This window comes from Rhinopithecus roxellana, chromosome 3, assembly GCF_007565055.1.
Source record: "Rhinopithecus roxellana isolate Shanxi Qingling chromosome 3, ASM756505v1, whole genome shotgun sequence".
Taxonomy (NCBI): Eukaryota; Metazoa; Chordata; class Mammalia; order Primates; family Cercopithecidae; genus Rhinopithecus; species Rhinopithecus roxellana.
The window spans coordinates 131742084-131761518 of NC_044551.1; the positions used below are offsets into that span (position 1 = coordinate 131742084).

The window sequence follows — 19435 nt, forward strand, 5'->3', positions numbered from 1 at the left end:
TCTTACTAGAGTTTACAAACTTTTTTTTTTATATTGAGGATAGTGTATTTTTATGTGAGTTGAATTTGATGAGTTTGAAGAGTGCTAAACAGTGATTCTTTTAATGAAGGATTTGATGGCTTGTTTCTGTGTTCTACAGAGAGAGGCTAGTGGCTGGAAGTAGACAAAATACTTTTTTCTCTAGAGAATTTTGATGATGTTCTATACAGAAGGATTTGTTATATTTCTGTGAGAGACAGAAGTAAAGTGTTATTTCTGAGATATTTCTTTTGTAGGAAAAGGACTGGTTTGCTTCACAACGTATTCTATGAGCATTTGTCTTCAGGAACTTGAGTTAGAATGAAGAGGCTGAAAACCTAACCTTTATTTATTGATTAGACAAAAATAATTCCACATCTGTTTGGAAATGAGTAAATTTGAAGTTTTAAATTTTTTTGTGTGATTTTATAAATGACTCTTTGATGACAGATAGTGAGAACTTTTGCCTCATCCAACAATATGAGCCTAAAAGATATTAAATACTTGTTGACAGACTGATTCTAGGACTGGTGCAGGAAAGATACAAAATGAGGCTGGAGCATCTTTTAGTAGTAGAAAGTAAGGAAGTGCATGAAAAGCAAAATGGCAAGAGTATGTCAAAGGGACGCAGGAGACATCTGAAACAGCTTACAATAGTCATGGCTGGAACAATTTGCGGAGCAAAATGAATGACGTAGTATTGGATTATAACCTAAAGTATACAATAAGTGTCCACAAGTCCATACTGATATAAATAAGTGATTGAATAAATGTGTAAATGGATGAAGAGAGATGAATCTTCCATACAGAATAATTCCAATAATATATTTAGATGTTCTTTGCTATGGGAGGTAGAGAATAATTCCTCCTCTTTTTCCCTGAGGTTGGGCCAGACATAGTCACCTTGAAAGAATACGTTATGAAGAGGGAAAAACAGTAATGTTATAGTGGAGAGGCCTGGCATATATAGTACCTTAACCAAGTAATGAAGGTTAACATCGTTGGTGATGTCCTGTTGATATCATGTTCCCCTTGCCATGATCTATTGAGAATGGCAGTTGACCTCAGTGATATTCTTTCCAGAAATCATAACCCTAGTCTAATCATAAGCAGAAACATTAGACAAACCCAAATTGAGGGTCATTCTATAAAATACCTGACACATAGTCCTCAAAACTGTCAAGATCATGGAAAAGAAGGGAAGATTGAGAATTGTCACAGACCACAGGGACTGGGGAGAGATAATAATTACATGTAATGTGGTGTCCTGAATGGAATCCTGGAAAAGAAAATGAACATTAATGGAACCACTTGTGAAATGTGAATAATACCTGGGCTTTAGTTTGTAGTAATGTACCAATATTGGTTTCTTCATTTTGACAAATGTGCCATGATGTTATAAAATGTTACTAATAGGGGAAAGTGAGTAAAGGGTATAGTACACTCTTCGTACTGTCTTTTAACTTTTCTGTCAATCTAAAATTACTCCATAGTGGCGACGCATGGTGGCTAAGCCTGTAATCCCAGCACTTTGGGAGGCTGAGGTGGGCAGATCATTTGAGTCCGGGAGTTTGAGACCAGCCTGGGCAACATGGTGAAACCCCATCTCTGTGAAAAATACAAAGTATAACCCGACATGGGGGCACCCGCCTGTAGTCCCAGCTACTCAGAAGGCTGAGGTGGGAGGATCACTTGAGCCTGGAAGGCAGAGATTGCAGAGTGAGCCAAGATTGTGCCACTGCACTCCAGCCTAGGTGACAGAGTGAGACCTCATCTCAAAAAGAAAAAAGAAAGAAAGAAAAGAAAAACTCCTTGACAGTTTTCTTGGTTGCATGGAATCAAATGATGTGAAGAATAGAAACTATGTGAAATAATTTTTGCTAATTAGTATGTTTTATTTTAAGTTTTCCCCCTAAAAATGGAATAATATGCTATATTAATACTATTTACATTCATGTTTCTTCATAAATGTTTCCATTATATGTAAGATTTGATGACTTTTTAAAAGTCACGTTAATGTCTGAAACTTTTAAATGAGGTGAATGAGGTACAAATTAATAGCTGTCTATTTTGAAGGGAAGAAGTTAAAGTTTGATATAATGGTGTATAGAATCTGAGTTATAGTTGTTTTTAGAATTATGATTTTGAAAGTGCTTATGTTAATACTGTGCTTGATCATAATATAGTATTTTGGGAATTCAATTTAGTAGCATTATCAGTTAAAGCAACACATAAAAATAGAACAAAGAATACTTTAAATTGAATTAAAATATCTTTGTTACAAACTATGAAAATAAATATAAGTAAATTTCATATCATTTCTTTTCTAGATTTATTATCTAGGATAGATTTGGATGAACTAATGAAAAAAGATGAACCACCTCTTGATTTTCCTGATACCCTGGAAGGATTTGAATATGCTTTTAATGAAAGTAAGTGGTGTATATTTATATAGTATATGCAAAATTTATGTAGCAATGCTCATAGAATAATAAAACAGATATTATTTGCTACTTTTAAAGGCCAAGTAGAATGTTTTCTGTATTCTTTTGAGAAATAATGATATCCTTTCATGGTGAAATTCTTCATTCAAGTGAAAGAACCAAGTAACAATTTTCTGTAGTTGTCAAGTTACGTAAACTAATGGTCATGAATTTGATTCAGCTTATGCATTTCAACCTTGAGTTTTCAACTCCCTGGTATCCAATTTGAACTCCTAATTAAATTATAGAGAAAGATGCTACTGTTTTACATGTTATTTAGAATAAAGTGTTTGGCAGTAATTATCTGTGACAATGTTTTAAAGTAGTTTTCCATGATTTTTCAGGCAACATTCTTGTTTTAAAATTTATGAATTCAGTTCTGAATAAAATAACCTTTACACTTGGGATGTGGAGGAACATACTATAGACTGCAAAGATGTTTCTGGAACAGAGAATCATGATTCATTGGATTAATAATACACCCTTACACTTGAAGGGTAGTGTTATTACAGGGTGGGTGCATTTGAGTTGTAGTTTTCTATTGGTTGTTCTTCATTAACTGAATTGGTGCTTTGTCATCACTGTATTAGTGGATATTCCTTTCTAATATCAGTTATAGATATTAAGAGTTATGGTGACAGTCATTGTGGACTAAGATGTTGAGTTTAAAATAAGAGACTAGAAACTTTGATCTTTTCTCTGATATTAATTTTAATGCTTTTTAATAAAAGTTATTTTATGCCTATAGAAATAGTAATATTTGTTGCGTGGAGGGGAAGAGGAGTTTAAGCAATTGGCCTGTAGTGTATTTCTCTCCTGATTACCCCGGGAATACCCCTGGGGAAAAAGTCCTATCCAGGAGACAAGTGGCTTCATCTTTTCTCCTTATAAACGTGGTGATAATTAACTCATTAATAAATTAGACTGGCCGGGTACGGTGGCTTATGTCTGCAATCCCATCACTTTGGGAGGCAGAGGCGGGTGGATCACTTGCGGTCAGGAGTTGAAGTCCAGCCTGGACAACATAGTGAAACCTCATCTCTACTAAAACATACAAAAATTAGTCAGGTGTGGTGGCATGTGCCTGTGGTCCCAGCTACTGCTGGCTGAGGCATGAGAATGACTTGAACCTGGGAGGCGGAGGCTGCAGTGAGCTGAGATCAGGCCACTGCACTCCAGCCTGGGTGACAGAGTGAGACTCCATCTAAATATAAATAAATAAATAAATAAATAAAAATAAGCGTAGACTAATATTTGCTCTGAGGAGAGTCCTTTTCTATAGAATACTTTGAGCAGGATGACTGGTTTAGTTATGAGGAATGTTTCTCTGAAGAATATCACTTAAGCAGGACAACTCTTTGGCACATAAAATGGAAATATTTTATAACCCAAATGCTCACCAGCGGGTGAGATTACCTGTATGCACACGTAGAGTCCTCCTCTACTTTGGGCCAGAGAGTGCTATCCAATGAGAGGAAAGGACCTGGGGTAAATGACCAGATGCTGCAGACCTCTCCCTGCCTTGCCTGTGCTTCTTGATTCCTTGTACCCTTGAAATTATTAGTAAAGCTTTGTCATTATCGGTAAAGATCTTTGCTTTGTGGAGTGTGATTTGATAGCCTGAGCCTGTGTTAGCTTACTGCTTCTCTCCGGTTTTCATTTGACAAGACATCCTACCCATATTTGAAGACCTAGTTGAGAAATCTCACTGAAACCTTCTGAACCTCTTCTAGCCCACAGATGGTTTTCATTTTTCCAAAATCATTCTTGACTTTATTGTCTACATGAATCCCCAGTGGCAGATTTTTAGACTGTTGACGTATTCCAATCTAGTTTGTTTAGCTTCCTGAAAAGTTGCTTAACTTCTTAGTATTTGTGATTTTACTTCTCAGGTAACCTCTAAGCTTCTTGAGGACTGGGCGTATGTTCATGGCAATAGCTAGAGAGGTCTTTATACATATTAGGCTTTAAAATATAGTTAGTTTGCTTTAGATTAGAGAGATGAAGGTCAAGAAGAATAACTTTTGAGTACTTGGGGACCATTATTAGTTATATAATCTGTATGTTTGTGTCATATTGACATCTGAAGAAAAAAGTCTAATGAAAAAGATAAACTGTTCTGAGGAAGTTATTTTAAATTTTTATCAGACATTCTTTGTTGTACTGCTTGTATTATTGTAAATATACTTTGAAGTATAGCAATATTGTTTGTTTATCTTCTTAGAGGGACAGTTAAGACACATAAAAACTGGGGAACCATTTGTTTTTAACTACCGGGAAGATTTGCACAGATGGAACCAGAAAAGATACGAGGCTCTAGGAGAGGTATGTCACATATACTACTTTAACTTTGTTTTTCCCAATTTTAAATATTCAGAATAAAAGTTTTAAAGATGCAGCAGTTTACGTACTCTTTTTACAAAATGTGATTCAAAAAAGGTTTTTGTTTTTTTTGTTGTTTATTTTTAGTGGTTATGTTAGAAGCATATTCTCAGTTTAAAAGTTTCTGTTCGGTGGCTCACACCTGTAATGACAGCACTTTGGGAGGCTGAGGCGGGTGGATCACGAGGTCAAGAGATCGAGACCAGCCTGGCCAACATGGTGAAACCCCATCTCCACTAAAAATACAAAAATTAGCTGGGCGTGGTTGCGCGTGCCTGTAGTCCTAGTTACTCGGGAGGCTGAGGCAGGAGAATTGCTTGAACCCGGGAGTGGAGGTTGCGGTGAGCTGAGATGGTGCCATTGCACTCCAGCCTGGGTGACAGAGCAAGACTCCGTCTCAAAAAAAAAAGTTTCTGTTTTTAGGTGAGCTGTGGTGGCTCACACCTATAATCCCAATGCTTTGGGATGTCAAGGTGGGAGAAGCACTTGAAGCCAGGAGTTTGAGACTAGCCTGGACAAGATAGTGAGACCATGTCTCTACAAAAAATAAAAAAAATTAGCCAGAAGTAGTGGTATGTGCCTATAGTCCTAGTTACTTGGGAGCCTGAGGTGGGAGGATCACTTGAGCCCATGAAGTCAAGGCTGCAAGGAGCTGTGATCACATCACTGCACTCCAGCCTTGCTGACAGAGTTAGGCCCTATCTCAAAAAAAAGAAAAAGCTTCTGTTCTTACACAAACTTACTCTTCCCGTGACTATAATATTTCGTAGTGAGTCATTACATAAGAAAACAAATTTATGCGAAATTCTAATTTGATTTTTTAAGTTTTGTTTTGTTTTAGAGACATGGTCTTACTCTGTCACACAGGCTGGAGTGCAGTGGCACGATCTTGGCTCACTGCAACTTCCGCCTCCCAGGTTCAAGCGATTCTTGTGCCTCAGTCTCTGAGTAGCTGGGACTACAGGTGTGCACCACCATGCCCACCTAATTTTTTTTTTTTTGTATTCTTAGTAGAGGTGGGGTTTCACCATGTTGGCCAGGCTGGTCTTGAACTCCTGACCTCAAGTCATCCGCCTGCCTTGGCCTCCCAAAGTGCTGGGATTACAGGTGTGAGCCACTGCGCCGAGCCTAAAAAATGTTTTTAAGAGGTTGAATCCCCTACTATGCCAGAATGAATAAGTTTTCTTTCAGGTGTTTATTTGTGTGAAGAATATTGGTATTTGACTAATAAGTTGAATTTAACCTACTTTGACTGGATAAAGGAGTAGGCCTTGTGAACATTAGATATTTCACATGGTACTGCTTGTAGGAACCTTTGAAAATGTCATTTGCCATTTAGGTGAATAGTTTGATAAAGTGAAAAGCTTTACTCCTTCTGTGTCATATTAAGTCTTTATTTTTAGTAAAAATTCATATGGACACATACGTTTAGTGTGATAACTAGATAGCTACCTTACTTTTCTAAGGAAAAGCTGAAATTTCTATATTCCTTTTTTGTTTTTAAATAGAGTAGTAAAAATGAACTACTTGGTTAAATTATGACATAAAGAATATTTGGTAACGTAAGTATAATAGCATGAAGAATGTATCATTTACTGGAAGACAATTCTTTGATCTCCTACATTTCTGTATGTCTCTGAGCAAAGGCTTTGACAGCTTTTGCTCTGGATCATCTTTTCAAGGATGACTGTGTAGGAAACAGGCTTCAAAGACAGAGGTTGTGTCTCCCTCCAAGGCAGTAGGCAGATTAGTTTGCCGTCCAGGATCAAAAGGTAATGCTCCTCCCTCCCTCACTGATGGCAAAGGATTGCTAGGAGCCCTTTTAGAAGATTGGGTTTCCTAAGTTTGAGGTTCCTCAGCTATGATACAATCCTATTGCATGCTCAGCATCCACCTGGGCCTGTTGACACTGCCTCTTTGGGATTTGAGGAGCAAGAGATTGGACTTCATGAGAACATGAAGCTCATGCTGCCTGCTATACCCCGATTAATTTTTGTTTCTGATCCAGAAGACTGATGTCATTTGGCAGCATCCATGACTGTGCAGGCTAACTTGCTAGCTTTTATGGAGTGTAAAATCTGACAGTTAAAGAATCTTTACAGTTCTTGTTAGTGTTCTACGGCATTTATAATCTAAATATATTCAGTGCCCTGAATAATTTCTGCTGCACTTTTAAAAAAGCTTACCCAACCAGGGATGGTAGCTCACACCTATAATCCCAGCACTTCGGGAAACCGAGGAGGGTGGATCACAAGGTCAGGAGTTCAAGACCAGCCTGACCAACATGGTGAAGCCCCATCTCTTCTAAAATTACAAAAATTAGCCGGGCATGGTGGTGTGCCCCTGTAATCCCAGCTCCTCAGGAGGCTGAGGCATGAGAATCACTTGAACACGGGAGGCAGAGGTTGCAGTGAGCTGAGATCGCGCCACTGCACCCCAGCCTGGGTGACAGAGTGAGACTCTGTCTCAAAAAAAAAAAAAAAGCTTACTGATTTCCACTTGAATTATATGTTGCAAACTGGTTGTATTTTGATTATAGAATAACCCTACTATGATGGCCTTAGAAAAGAGCTCGTGATTTTTGTGTTTGTTTTTAAATGGGACTATTTATTTACTATTTTCCATAAGCCATGTACACCACCAGCTCACTTGGACAGGTGGCTAGTCTCCAAATATACCTTGTCCTTTTTGGCATCTGCATCATTTATGCCATCAACTTGTATCCTCTAACATCATCTATATCAAACTCCAGCTATGTGTCTTATTAGGTAATTCCATGTGTAAATGATTCCTTTTTCCTAGGATCTTATACCTAATTCTTTGGCTATATGGAGGGTCACAGATTTATTTTTGGTGAACTTTAGTTGAGAAGAAATCAAAATAGTTGAGTTTTTACTTTGATGGTTATTTACAGAGAGAGAGCATATTCTGTATTATCTACATTACTGCCTCCTGTGCCTGCTATCACATTTGTGTTCACAATCAATTTGGACCCAAGTGATTACCCAAAATTATAACATTTAACTTTTTTTTTTGAGATGGAGTCTCACTCTGTCACCCAGGCGCCAGGTGCCTGAGCTTACTCTCGGCTCACCACAACCTCCACTTCCCGGATTCAAGTGATTCTCCTGCCTCAGCCTTCTTAGTAGCTGGGATTACAGGTGCGCACCACCACGCCTGGCTAATTTCTGTATTTTTAATAGAGACGGGATTTCACCATGTTAGCCAGACTGGTCTCAAACTCCTGACCTCAGGTGATCTGCCCACCCTGGCCTCCCAAAGAGCTGGGATTATAGGCATGAGCCACTGTGTCTGGCCATAGCATTTAACTTTTAATGCAGTGTTTCTGTTTAGATCAGTGGACTCCTCAGCTTTAAGTACCAACCTTTTTTCTTCTGAATATATTGATCAAAAGTAAACATATTTTCCTAACGTAAAACTCAGTACAACAAAAAGACCTAGGAATTGGAGAGTGAAGGTCTGGTTATTACAGTATTTGTACCATACCATCTTGCTTCTCATGTCATGTTTGGAATACTTGTTTTGATTCATAATTTCACTGTTGAAGGTTAATTATTAATTGAATTTAATTTCCTACATCGTAGGAGTTAGTTGTATGAGTTCTGGGTATATACCAATAATGACACAGTTTTCACTATAGTTAATCAGTTGTTTGGAATTCATGATAGCAGGACTTAATGCATCTGTGGCCTGTCTTTTCATTCATTTTGTAACCAAAAAGCAGGTTAGTTGCTTGCTGTATGCAGAATCCGATGAGCAGGAGTGAGGTCTGGTACAAAAAAAAGTGAATTTATCCTGAAACTAGCTTGAGGAAAGAGGCACAAATATTCTACCTTTAAATGTACTACTTTACTCTTGGAGCAGAAAGTGGGCACTTTTATAAGATAGAGGAGGGAACAAGCAAGGGCAGGGAATCCCCTTGCTAGCTGGTTCCTTATCTACTGGGCAGTTAAGTTGGTGCCTTCCTGGGTAGAAGTAAGTTGTAAAAGTGGCCAAGTGGGCATGCTTTCCACATGCCCTCCTGGTGGGTATGAGTTCCAGGGTTATTCCCCCACCCCCATCTTCCCCCTCCTCCCTGTCCTAGAGTGAGAGTTCCATGGGGCATACTTTGGTCTGCAAATCTACTGTCAACTCTTGAGGAGAGATTCCTCTTGGAGCACAGTTAGATGTACTTACCCTGTAGGGAATGTCTGGTGAGGAGGAGGTAAAGGGTTATATTTGCATTTCTAAAGGACTAAATAGGAAGCTGAGGAACAGGGGAAAAGGAGAAAATAAGAGAAAATAATAAAAAAAATTAAACTCTGTCTCAGAAAAATGGTGATTCTTTGCTACAATATTTCATAATTTCCATTTCTGAGCCATGCCTTCAAGTGAAATTTAACCAACTACTATTCTATTCTTTATTCACAGTTTATGCTTTTATCTTACACTGTTTTCTCCCTTTGAAATGTCCTTCTCCCCTTGTCACTGTATGCCACCTCCATCTGTCTTCCTGTTTTGGCTCAGATGTCTCCTCCTTTAGGAAGCCTTCCCTCATCTCTTCTGTTATAATCTCTCCTGATTTCTTTTCTTCCCATTTTGTTTTTCTACCTATTTTATCTTACATGAAAAGTGATTTAAGATGATATTAAAGATGAATGCCATTTAGGAAGACTCAAATAAGTAGAGTTTAAAAACGGAAGCAATGTTAATAAATGGATGAGTTTACTGTATATCTCTTGTACTACTTATCACTCTGCATTGCATTTTTTAAAAAATGTATGTTTTTAAGCAATTTGGGGAAAACTTTCTGTGTCCTCACAATATTTGTTGAATAATAAATAGTGTGATACAAATAGATAAACTGTTTAGTATAAATTCTGGACCTATGCATTTTAGAGATTTTTTTAATGTTCCTAATTTAAACTTAAAGATGTGTATTTTCTTATTGAAGAAAGGAAAATGATAATTTTCCTGTTTCTAAGCTAAACAATTTTAATTATTTCAATTTCCATTTGAGAGCTAAAAGTTTCATACTATTAAGGCTTTTGTGATTTAAAAGTATTTGATAAAAATAGACATATATATGGCATAATTTATTGGAAGATTTTAACACTTAGCGTTACAGGAAAGGGGTCCTGAGACAGACCGCAAGAGAGGGTTCTTGGATGTCACATGAAAAAGAATTCAGGGTGAGTTCATAAAGTAGAGTAAAAGCAATTTTATTAAGAAAGTAAAAGAAGAAAAGAATGGCTACTCCATAGACATAGCTGGTTGCCCATTTTTATGGTTATTTCTTGATGATATGCTAAACAAGGGGTGGACTATTCATGCCTCCCCTTTTAAACCCATATAGGGTAACTTCCTTTTTATGTTTTATTTTATTTTATTTATTATTTATTATTTTTTTTTTGAGTTGGAGTCTTGCTCTGTTGCCCAGGCTCGAGTGCAGTGGCATGATCTTGGCTCACTGCATTCCAGCCTCCCAGGGTTCAAGCAATTATCTTGTCTCAGTCTCCCAAGTAGCTGGGATCACAGGCAAGCACCACCACGCCTGGCTAATTTTTGTGTTTTTTAGTAGAGATGGGGTTTCCCCATGTTGGCCAGTCTAATCTCCAACTCGTGACCTCCGATGATTCACCTGCCTCGGCCTCCCACATATAGGGTAACTTTCTGACGTTGCCATGGCATTCGTAAACTGTCAGGGTGCTGGTGAGAGTGTAGCTGTGAAGACAACCAGAGGTCACTCTCATGGTCATCTGATTTGGGTGGGTTTTGGCCGACTTCTGTACTGCAACCTGTTTTATCAGCAAGGTCTTTATGACCTGTATCTTGTGCCGATCTCCTGTCTCATCCTGTGACTTAGAATGCCTTAACCGTCTAGGAATGCAGCCCAGTAGGTCTCAGCCTCATTTTACCCAGCTCCTATTCAAGATGGAGTTGCTCTGGTTCAAACGCCTCTGACATTTCCACCCTCCCTTTTATAGGAGAACCCTTCATCCTAAGGGTTGCAGAGGGATGAAGATCTATCTTCTGTAACTTCTTCAGGCTAAATAGGGGTGATGATATTCCTGCTGACTCTGAGGATCTCTTTCTGTATATGTGGTAGAGAGGAGCTCAGTCAGAAAGTGTTGATATGGGTCATTCATGACTCTTGTGTTCTGACAAGTGGTGATATCTGGACTATTAATAAGTGTTCAATTTAGGAAAACATTGAGTAAGCTTATTGTGCATTCCTACACAAAGAGTACAACAGCAATATATTCCACAACACTAAAGCAAAATAAGTAAAATTATCCCAAGTAAACTAAATTAGAATGTGTTCCATGAACTGGGCAACTGTTGGAATCAAGCTAATATGGGGTTGCTAGCCAATTCCAATACATGCCCAGAATTAGACTACTGATCCAGATTTTTTTATTACCCAACCCTCTTGTTTTTTCTGAGTAGCAGTCAGAGACCACTGGTTCATTCACAGGAATAAGCAGGGTTAGCCAAAATTGCAGAAACAAACCTAAAAACAACTGATGAGATTAGAACTTAGTAACAAGTATACCATAGTTCTTGAAACATAATTTCTCTCTCCAGTTTTCCATTTTTACTAAAGACAAATCACAGTAAGACCAATTTGCTTTATTATACTTGGCCTGATTATTTGTATAAAGTACAGCAAGAACAATTATTTTTCACTTAGGCTTTAAAAATTGGCTTTGATGGAACTCTGTTCCATAGGGAATCTCAGATAAGACTTTTTAAAAGCCGAGCCTAGCCATGGATTTGTACCCTCAAATACCTATGAGTTGGGTAAATTTTCTCCTTTTGAGGTCCCAAGATAACTTGGGTCTCCTGGACCTGTTAGAAAGTGACATTTTTTATTTGCCACAGGTCAGAAACCCTGTACGGGGACTGTGTAGGCAAGGTATGAGACCAGGTCTGCAAGAGGCTTTTATTGGCACTACAAGTCAAATTTGATTCCTTAAAGGAAAGCATGCTGTTCCAGTCAAAGACTTAGTAAAATAATCAGTTTTTCCAGTTGTATCCTGTTACAAGAGAAAACAGATTCTTACTGCACTTATGCAAATAACTATATTGCTGTAACTTAAGAATACTCACAACTAGTTTCCAAATTTTGGAGAAATCAGGTAGAGAGAAGCAACTATCCTCCAAATTTTGTTCACAGGAGTATACTCAATTGCTAAAAGCTGTAAATAGCTCAAAAGAAAAGTTTTCTTGACTGTAAAACAAAAAGATCAGCAGTGTTTCAAGCACAGTTAGAAAGATTACTTTAGTTTTCTTTTGGTTCCGTCTATTCAGTTAACTCCTCAGTTCTGCTTGATATTCAGGAACACTTCAGGTCTCCATGAGAGTCCTGAAAGTTTTTTTCCTCTATTCTGATGTCACAGTTTCCAAAGTTATCAGAAACCTTCATTTAAGAACACCTGTTAGAGTTCTATAGTTGATTATAAACCACCTTCTAAAGAGGATTAAAACAAGACAACAATTGCCTGTGGATGACAAAATATTTTAGGGTAGCCACAGTCAAAAGCACGATTGACAAAGAAATTTGGTTACCTCTGTGGCATACAGTGATTTTATATAACAATTATTATTATTGCTGATGACATATACTGAGGCATATCAGAATTATAGGAATCTTACACAATTTTGTAACACATACTAATAACAAGTTTATGTAAATATAACCCAAAGAAAGTTAAACACCATTTCACATTTGATTATACTTCCTGTATGACTTTTATACCAAATAAGCCAAATTTTACCTTTGAATTAGTGTACTATTAATGTTACACCCAATTCTTAAGAAAGCCTTATAGACATATCTACCCAATTTTAATGCTTGACCAAAAGGTAAGATTCTCATAAACTTTTTATAAACCTTTACAAATTTTTGTTAAAAGCAGATCTTTTGTTAAAGAGCATATCAGTGCTCTAAGAAAAACCTGTTGTACTTTTATTCCAATGTTCAGTTTGCAGAAAAACTGAATAATACCCCTTTTACTTTAGCCAATATGTTCACCCACAGATTTTTTTTTTTAAGAGATTGAGTTTTTACAAACCTTCCACAACTTGCTTAAACCTTCAGCTTTATTCCGTCTAACTTAAAACAGTCCTTTAAACCTTTAATGTAGGCAGGAAATTCACATTCCCATGCCTTCTTGTAATCTTTTATCAAAAACACATTTCACTTTCTTTGCATACCTTGCATGTATAACTGTTTCTTCTGTGGTCTCAGTTACATGTTACACTGTTAACTCTTAGTAACTTTCATTTTTCATGAAAAATCTCGGTAAGTTCAGGATTTTAATTATGTACTACATGTGGATACTAGCCTAAGACACACCAGGCAGAGTGCAGATAGGGGCTGACTCTTTCCATCATAGCTAGGGGATGTGGCTAACTCATTTCCCAGGCCTTATCTAGGATCTAATGCTCCAAAGTAGGTAAATAGAGCAGTTTTTAATAGTCAAAGAAGGAATTAATGATCTCAAAGCATTTAGGAAACTTAATATCTGACCTACATAATTTAGACCAAATGTTTACATTTTGAAGATATTTTTATTTTACCAATAATCTTTAAAACTGTCTTTGTTTGCCAAAGATGACTTAAGTCACATGAATAAAAGGCATTATACTTTTTACTTTTCTGACAATATATTTGATTTAAGCTCTTATTATTATTAAACCAATTAATTTAAGCTCCTTCATATATAAGCATCACACACACAACACATATAAATACACAGAGAGACAGAAGATAAAGGACCCATTCCCTAAGCCAGGAATTGGACCCTAAACCTGGGCCGCCATTGTGAAAAGATAAAGCACGGCCCTGTGGTTACAAGGTCAAGCTCCCAAGGACGTAACTGACCAGTTTGCAGGGCCATCTTGAAAAATGGGCTTACAGGTGTCCTAAGCTCATGTTCTATCCAAAGGTGCCCCTCATTGTGACAGACAATACAGAAGGACACACAAAGCACACTAGATTCTCTGCAGTTTAACGCTAGCCGCACAAATCCTTTTTCCCATTAATCAAAACTTTACAGGAGATAAATAGTGATTTTTACCATTTATTCAACCGGTTTGCACAGAGAGAGAGACTGAGAGAGACAGAGAGGCCAAAAGTCTGAGTAGTAAAAAATTCTTACCCTTTTGCTGGCATGCCAGGCTTCTGGGTTGCCTTTTCCTCAGCGACCCTGGTAACCTGGCTGGCTGCACCACAGCCCTGGGGGCCAAGTCACAACACAGAGGAAAGTTATTTTTTTCTTTTCTGGCCAGAGCAAAATACATGTGACAAAACACAGATATTAGCCCTTCTGCTTAGCACCCAATATCAAAACTGGCAAGGTTCAAACTTGCCCCCTGTTGGGCCCTGTCATTAATCCAACCTCTGACCAGGAGTTCAACTTGTGATCTCTGGGCAAGATGGTTGCCCTGAGTAGTAGAAGAGATAAGAAAGGGAATGGAGAGAGATAAAAGCATTGTCTGTGGCATAGTGAGGAAGGTGAAGAGCTCAGGGAGGCCAGAGAAAGACCCACCCATTGCAGCGACACTGAATCAAAAGTTCAGGCAGCCGCTTGTCAGTCAAGAAGGGATCTTTTCCAGCAGTCCCATTAGCTCTCAAGTTTTCCCTTTTAGGGAGGAAAAAGCTCCCCATGTCTCACAATCCTGTACATGCCTAATCCTGTTACCCATAGGCAATAGCAAAGAGTACAAGGCAGATTAATTCAGAGAAAAGCAGTTAACATCCTGTGGGGCCAAACTCATTCTTAGTCTAAAGGGACTTTACCAAGAGGGGCCTCTAGCCCCTAAAGAAGGGACTGTAACCCTCCTCAGTTGGGCCTCTAACCCAACGTCGGTCCTTGCCTTTTATTAAGAGCTGCCTCCAACCCACTCTATCTTAGGAGAGATGCTAACTCCCCTAAGTTGGGCCTCTAACCTAATCCCATCCTTTACCCTGGTACCCCACCACGTACCCAAAGTCAGCCGATCAGTGCTGCAGTCTTTTTCCTTTTGATCAGGGGTGAGGGTTGGCAGCGGGGGGTTCTTCAGTATCATCCCTTCACAGTTTGCCAGAAAAATGTTACCAGACCCCACCACTTACCCACAGTTAGCTTTGGTTTGGGGGTTTCCACACTATAGTCCCTTCTACAGTTGCCGAAAGATGTTACAAGAAAGATGTCCTGATCCAGACCCCAGGAGAGGGTTCTTGTATCTTGCACAAGAAAGAATTCAGGACGAGTCCATAGAGTGAAAATAAGTTTATTAAGAAAGTAGAGGAATAAAAGAATGGTTACTCCATAGACAGAACAGCCCTGAGGGCTGCTGGTTGCCCATTTTTATGGTTATTTCTTAATGATATGCGAAACAAAGGGTACATCATTCCTGCTTTCCCTTTTTAGACCACGTAGGGTAACTTCCTGACGTTACCGTGGCATTTGGTAAACTGTCATGGTGCTGGTGGGAGTGTAGCAGTGAGGACCAGAGGTTACTCTCATGGGCATCTTGGTTTTAGTGGGTTTTGGCTGGCTTCCTTACTTCAGCCTGTTTTATCAGCAAGGTCTTTATGACCTGCATCTGTGCCGAACTCCTATCTCATCCTGTGACTTAGAATGTCTTAATGGTCTAGGAATGCAGCCCAGTAGGTCTCAGCCTCATTTTACCCAGCTCCTATTCAAGATGAAGTTGCTTTGGTTCAAACACCTCTGGCACTTATATTCAAACTTCGAATGTTTATCATTATAATTTAGAAAATGTAAGTTCTTATGTAACTTTCCACAGTTCCTAGAAAACAGACGAACCTTTGTATTTAAAGTCTGGAAATAATTTAGTACTTTGTTAGTTTCATTAACCGAGAACCTGTGGAAAGGATTTCATCAAGTCCTGGACATAGAAGCACTAAAAACCATCTTCTCTTCTGATTGATCATCATAGGGGATTATACAGAGGCATAGTGGAAATTTGAATTTACTGCCTGAAAGCATGCCTTAATAAATAGCTTTTGATATACTCAAGTTTGAAGACTTAAGGAAACATTTTGATTTCAACCAGAAATCTAAACAAAAACTGCTTCTGGTATTTTTTTTTTTTTTTTTTTTTTTTAGCATTTTCCTACTGAATATCGAGTTTTGTCGTCAGCTGAGTGCTACTATATATGTTTCACAACTGTTGTTTTAGTTTACATTTATTTCTTTCGTAAGGAGATTATTATAGCAGTCATTCAGTAGGAATTGTTTTTAAGTCTTGCTCCTGAAATGCACTATCATTTATATGTAAATTAAACTTATTGTGTAAGTAAAATAAACTGAGATTTCAGTTTGTTTTTTAGAATGCAGTGCCATAATACACAAAACAATATTCTTTACATTCACACAGTTATGTTTTTATAGTCAAACAAATGCTTTTGCTAATATGTGTATATTTTTATACTATCCACATAGAGCTTGAAAAAAATACACAGCCCTTAATAAGTTTGGATAATTTCTCCAAATTTAGAAAAATACTGTCAGCTTAAGGAGGTGGGAGAGTGGTGTGAAATGGTAACTCTCAAAGTACTATTTTAGTACTTTAGTGTATATATAATATATATTGGAGTTGAATGCCAAGAAATAATGTTTCTGTTAAACTCAGAGAAAGACTGGAAAGGCTACCATATTAAGTAGTGAATAGGATGGTAGAAATGGCATGTAACTTGTGAAATTTTATCAGTTTTCTCTTTCATGTCAGTACTGAATTATTAGAATGTTAAATGGAGAACTTATAATTCAGCAGATATTATAATGAAAGATTCTGTTTTCTTGCCTAATTTTGGTCTTTGTGTTTTCTTTGATATATATCTTGAAAACCTCTTTAAGAATTAATAAATTGTCAATGTGTTTTGAAAAGAGATTATTAAGAGCTGCCTCCAACCCTCTCTATCTTAGGAGACACGCTAACTCCCCTAAGTTGGGCTTCTAACCCAATCCCATCCTTTACCCTGGTACCCCACCACTTACCCAAAGTCAGCCAATCAGTGCTGCAGTCTTTTTCCTTTTGATCAGGGGTGGGGATTGGTAGGGGGGTTCTTCAGTATCATCTCTTCAGGGTTTGCCAGAAAGATGTTACCAGACCCCACCACTTACCCAAAGTTAGCTTTTGGTTTGGAGGTTTCTACACTATAGTCCCTTCTACAGTTGCCAGAAAGATGTTACAGGAAAGATGTCTTGATCCAGACCCCAGGAGAGTGTTCTTGTATCTTGCACAAGAAGGAATTCAGGGCGATTAGGTAATCTTATAAGCTTGTTTTCTTATTGATGGATAGGATCACACTTATAAAAACAACTAAGAGTACAATTTTATTCTCTGGACCTAAATTAGTAATACGTTTTCTAAAATAATGGAAAATTACTTAAAAATATTAGATTTTAAAAATGAGATTAAACAATGTAGGCCAGTGCCATCTTATAGGAGTTTTTCAATGGCTGTATTTACATATTTGAAACTAGAAACAACTTCATTATTTTAACATCCAAATATTTGAACATAATGTGATTTTCTGTGTATAATTGATACCTTTATGTAATGTGAAATTCATGCATCTTGTATTGGCCATCAGGAGATCTGGGTCTTAGTTCTGACTCCGTCACATCTGTGTGACTTTAGAAAAGTGATATTTGCAAGCCTCTGTTATAAAATGAGAATAAAATTATTTATTCTGTTGTGAAGAATAAGATGGGTAGATATGATATTATTTTATATTCTTTAATGTGCTATGCAAATGTTAGGAGGATTGAAAGAAAATGTATTGATTAGGCTATTAAGAAGATTTCTAATTTATTGATATTATAAAGGTTTAGTTTGCTGATTTTCTTTCTGCTCACTCTGTCTACTTATTATTACTGACATCAAGCTTATCTTTCTATAGGAGAGATGAAGAAATGACCATTGGCTCAGAATTTGTTAGCAGACTCCTTTTACTTCCATCTCTCTCTAATATCCATTCCTTTAAATGGAGTGTTACATATAGTATAGTGTTACTAAGTAGATGTTTTAGAATTGAAAAAAACAGTTGCTGACATAATTTTCTATGTTTCTGTGGTTAAGAAAAACTATAAGCCTGTTTAAAAAATATAGTATATGATACATGAACAGACACACAGACCAACTGAACAGAATGTAAAGCGCAGAAATACACAGAAAGCCCAACTACACATGGAAATATATTTTATGTTAAGGTGCAGTCATAAATCAGTGGAAGAAAAGGGACTTTTAGCAATTGATAGGTAATCACCCATAGGAATATAAAAGTTGACTCTTCATCACTGTGTACACCAGAATTAACTCTGAATGAATCAGAGATCTAAATGCAAAAAATGAAATAAAACCTACCAACCCAGTGGCACTAATTATGGTCTTGAAATATCAACCTAATAACAGAACCTGGATTCTAATAAAGAACCTGAATTATTTGGAGAAATATCTGATTCCTGTCTGGGACAAGAAATGAGTGCCATGAAATGGGAATATCTTGTCTCATTGGATAGCAAGGAAGATTCCAAAGACTACTTGCCTTTCTAAAAGTCAGGAAGCGAAAGACCAAAGCAACAACAGAAACAAAACAAAACAAAAAACCCAAACCAAACCCCCCTTGCGAATACATCAGTGGATATGATGCATGAACCAATGGTTCATAGGGAAAGAAATGCAAATAGTCTGTAAACATATGAAAAGATGTTTAACCTCATTTAGTACATGGGGCTATACAGAAACAGGACTTCTCATATCTTGCTGGTGGGATTGTAAAGTAATAAATTCCTTGAAAGGAGAAATTGCCAATATCTTATGAAATTACAGTTGTATTTTCCCGTTTGTATGAGAAAGGAAATAAATACATATATTTGTTGTTTGTTTATTATTGTGGAAAAAACTGGAAAGATAAAATTGATAACCATGTTTATCTTTTATCTATGGGGAATGTGGAGGAATGGGATGAAGGGATGGCCTTGTGAATTCTCTAATACCTTTTTGTGTAACTTTGATATTTGAACCATATACAAATTTTGATATGCTTAAAGAATACCGTGAAATTGAAAAGAAAATGAAACATATGAGCTTAAATATGCATCTAGTTGGTAATGTAACTGAGCAGAGAAAAAGAAAATACTTCAGATATTTGGAATACAGTCAGTACATTGTCCTTTTGCTGGATGTATCCTCAGGATAAAAACAATGGCCAGTAAAATGTTAAAATTAACGAAGTGGTTTTACTGTTGTTGTTTTTTTTTTTTTTTGTTTTTGTTACTGTTGCTTTATATATATATATATATATATGCACACATATATAAAATATAATGTATATATTATATATATAAAGTATATATATATGTGTACTTTAAGTTCTGGGATACTGTGCAGAACATGCAGGTTTGTTACATAGGTATACATGTGCCATGGTGGTTTTCTGCACCCATCAACTCATCATCTACATTAGGTATTTCTCCTAATGCTATCCCTCTCTTGCCCCCTCCTCCCCCTGACAGGCCCTGGTGTGTGAT

The 19435-nt window shown here is 37.3% G+C and overlaps 1 protein-coding gene across 8 annotated transcripts in view; it reads left to right on the forward strand.

Moving 5' to 3' along the window:
- Positions 1-19435, forward strand: part of FAM172A (family with sequence similarity 172 member A) — a 528836-nt gene that overhangs the window by 58999 nt on the left and 450402 nt on the right. For 7 of the 8 annotated variants that reach the window (XM_030927233.1, XM_030927239.1, XM_030927235.1 and 4 more), the window contains 2 exons: positions 2349-2450; positions 4726-4826. In XM_030927233.1, coding sequence (XP_030783093.1) covers positions 2349-2450; positions 4726-4826 — 203 coding nt within the window. The remainder of the gene's footprint in view (positions 1-2348; positions 2451-4725; positions 4827-19435) is intronic. The other variant, XM_030927240.1, reaches the window with a different exon arrangement.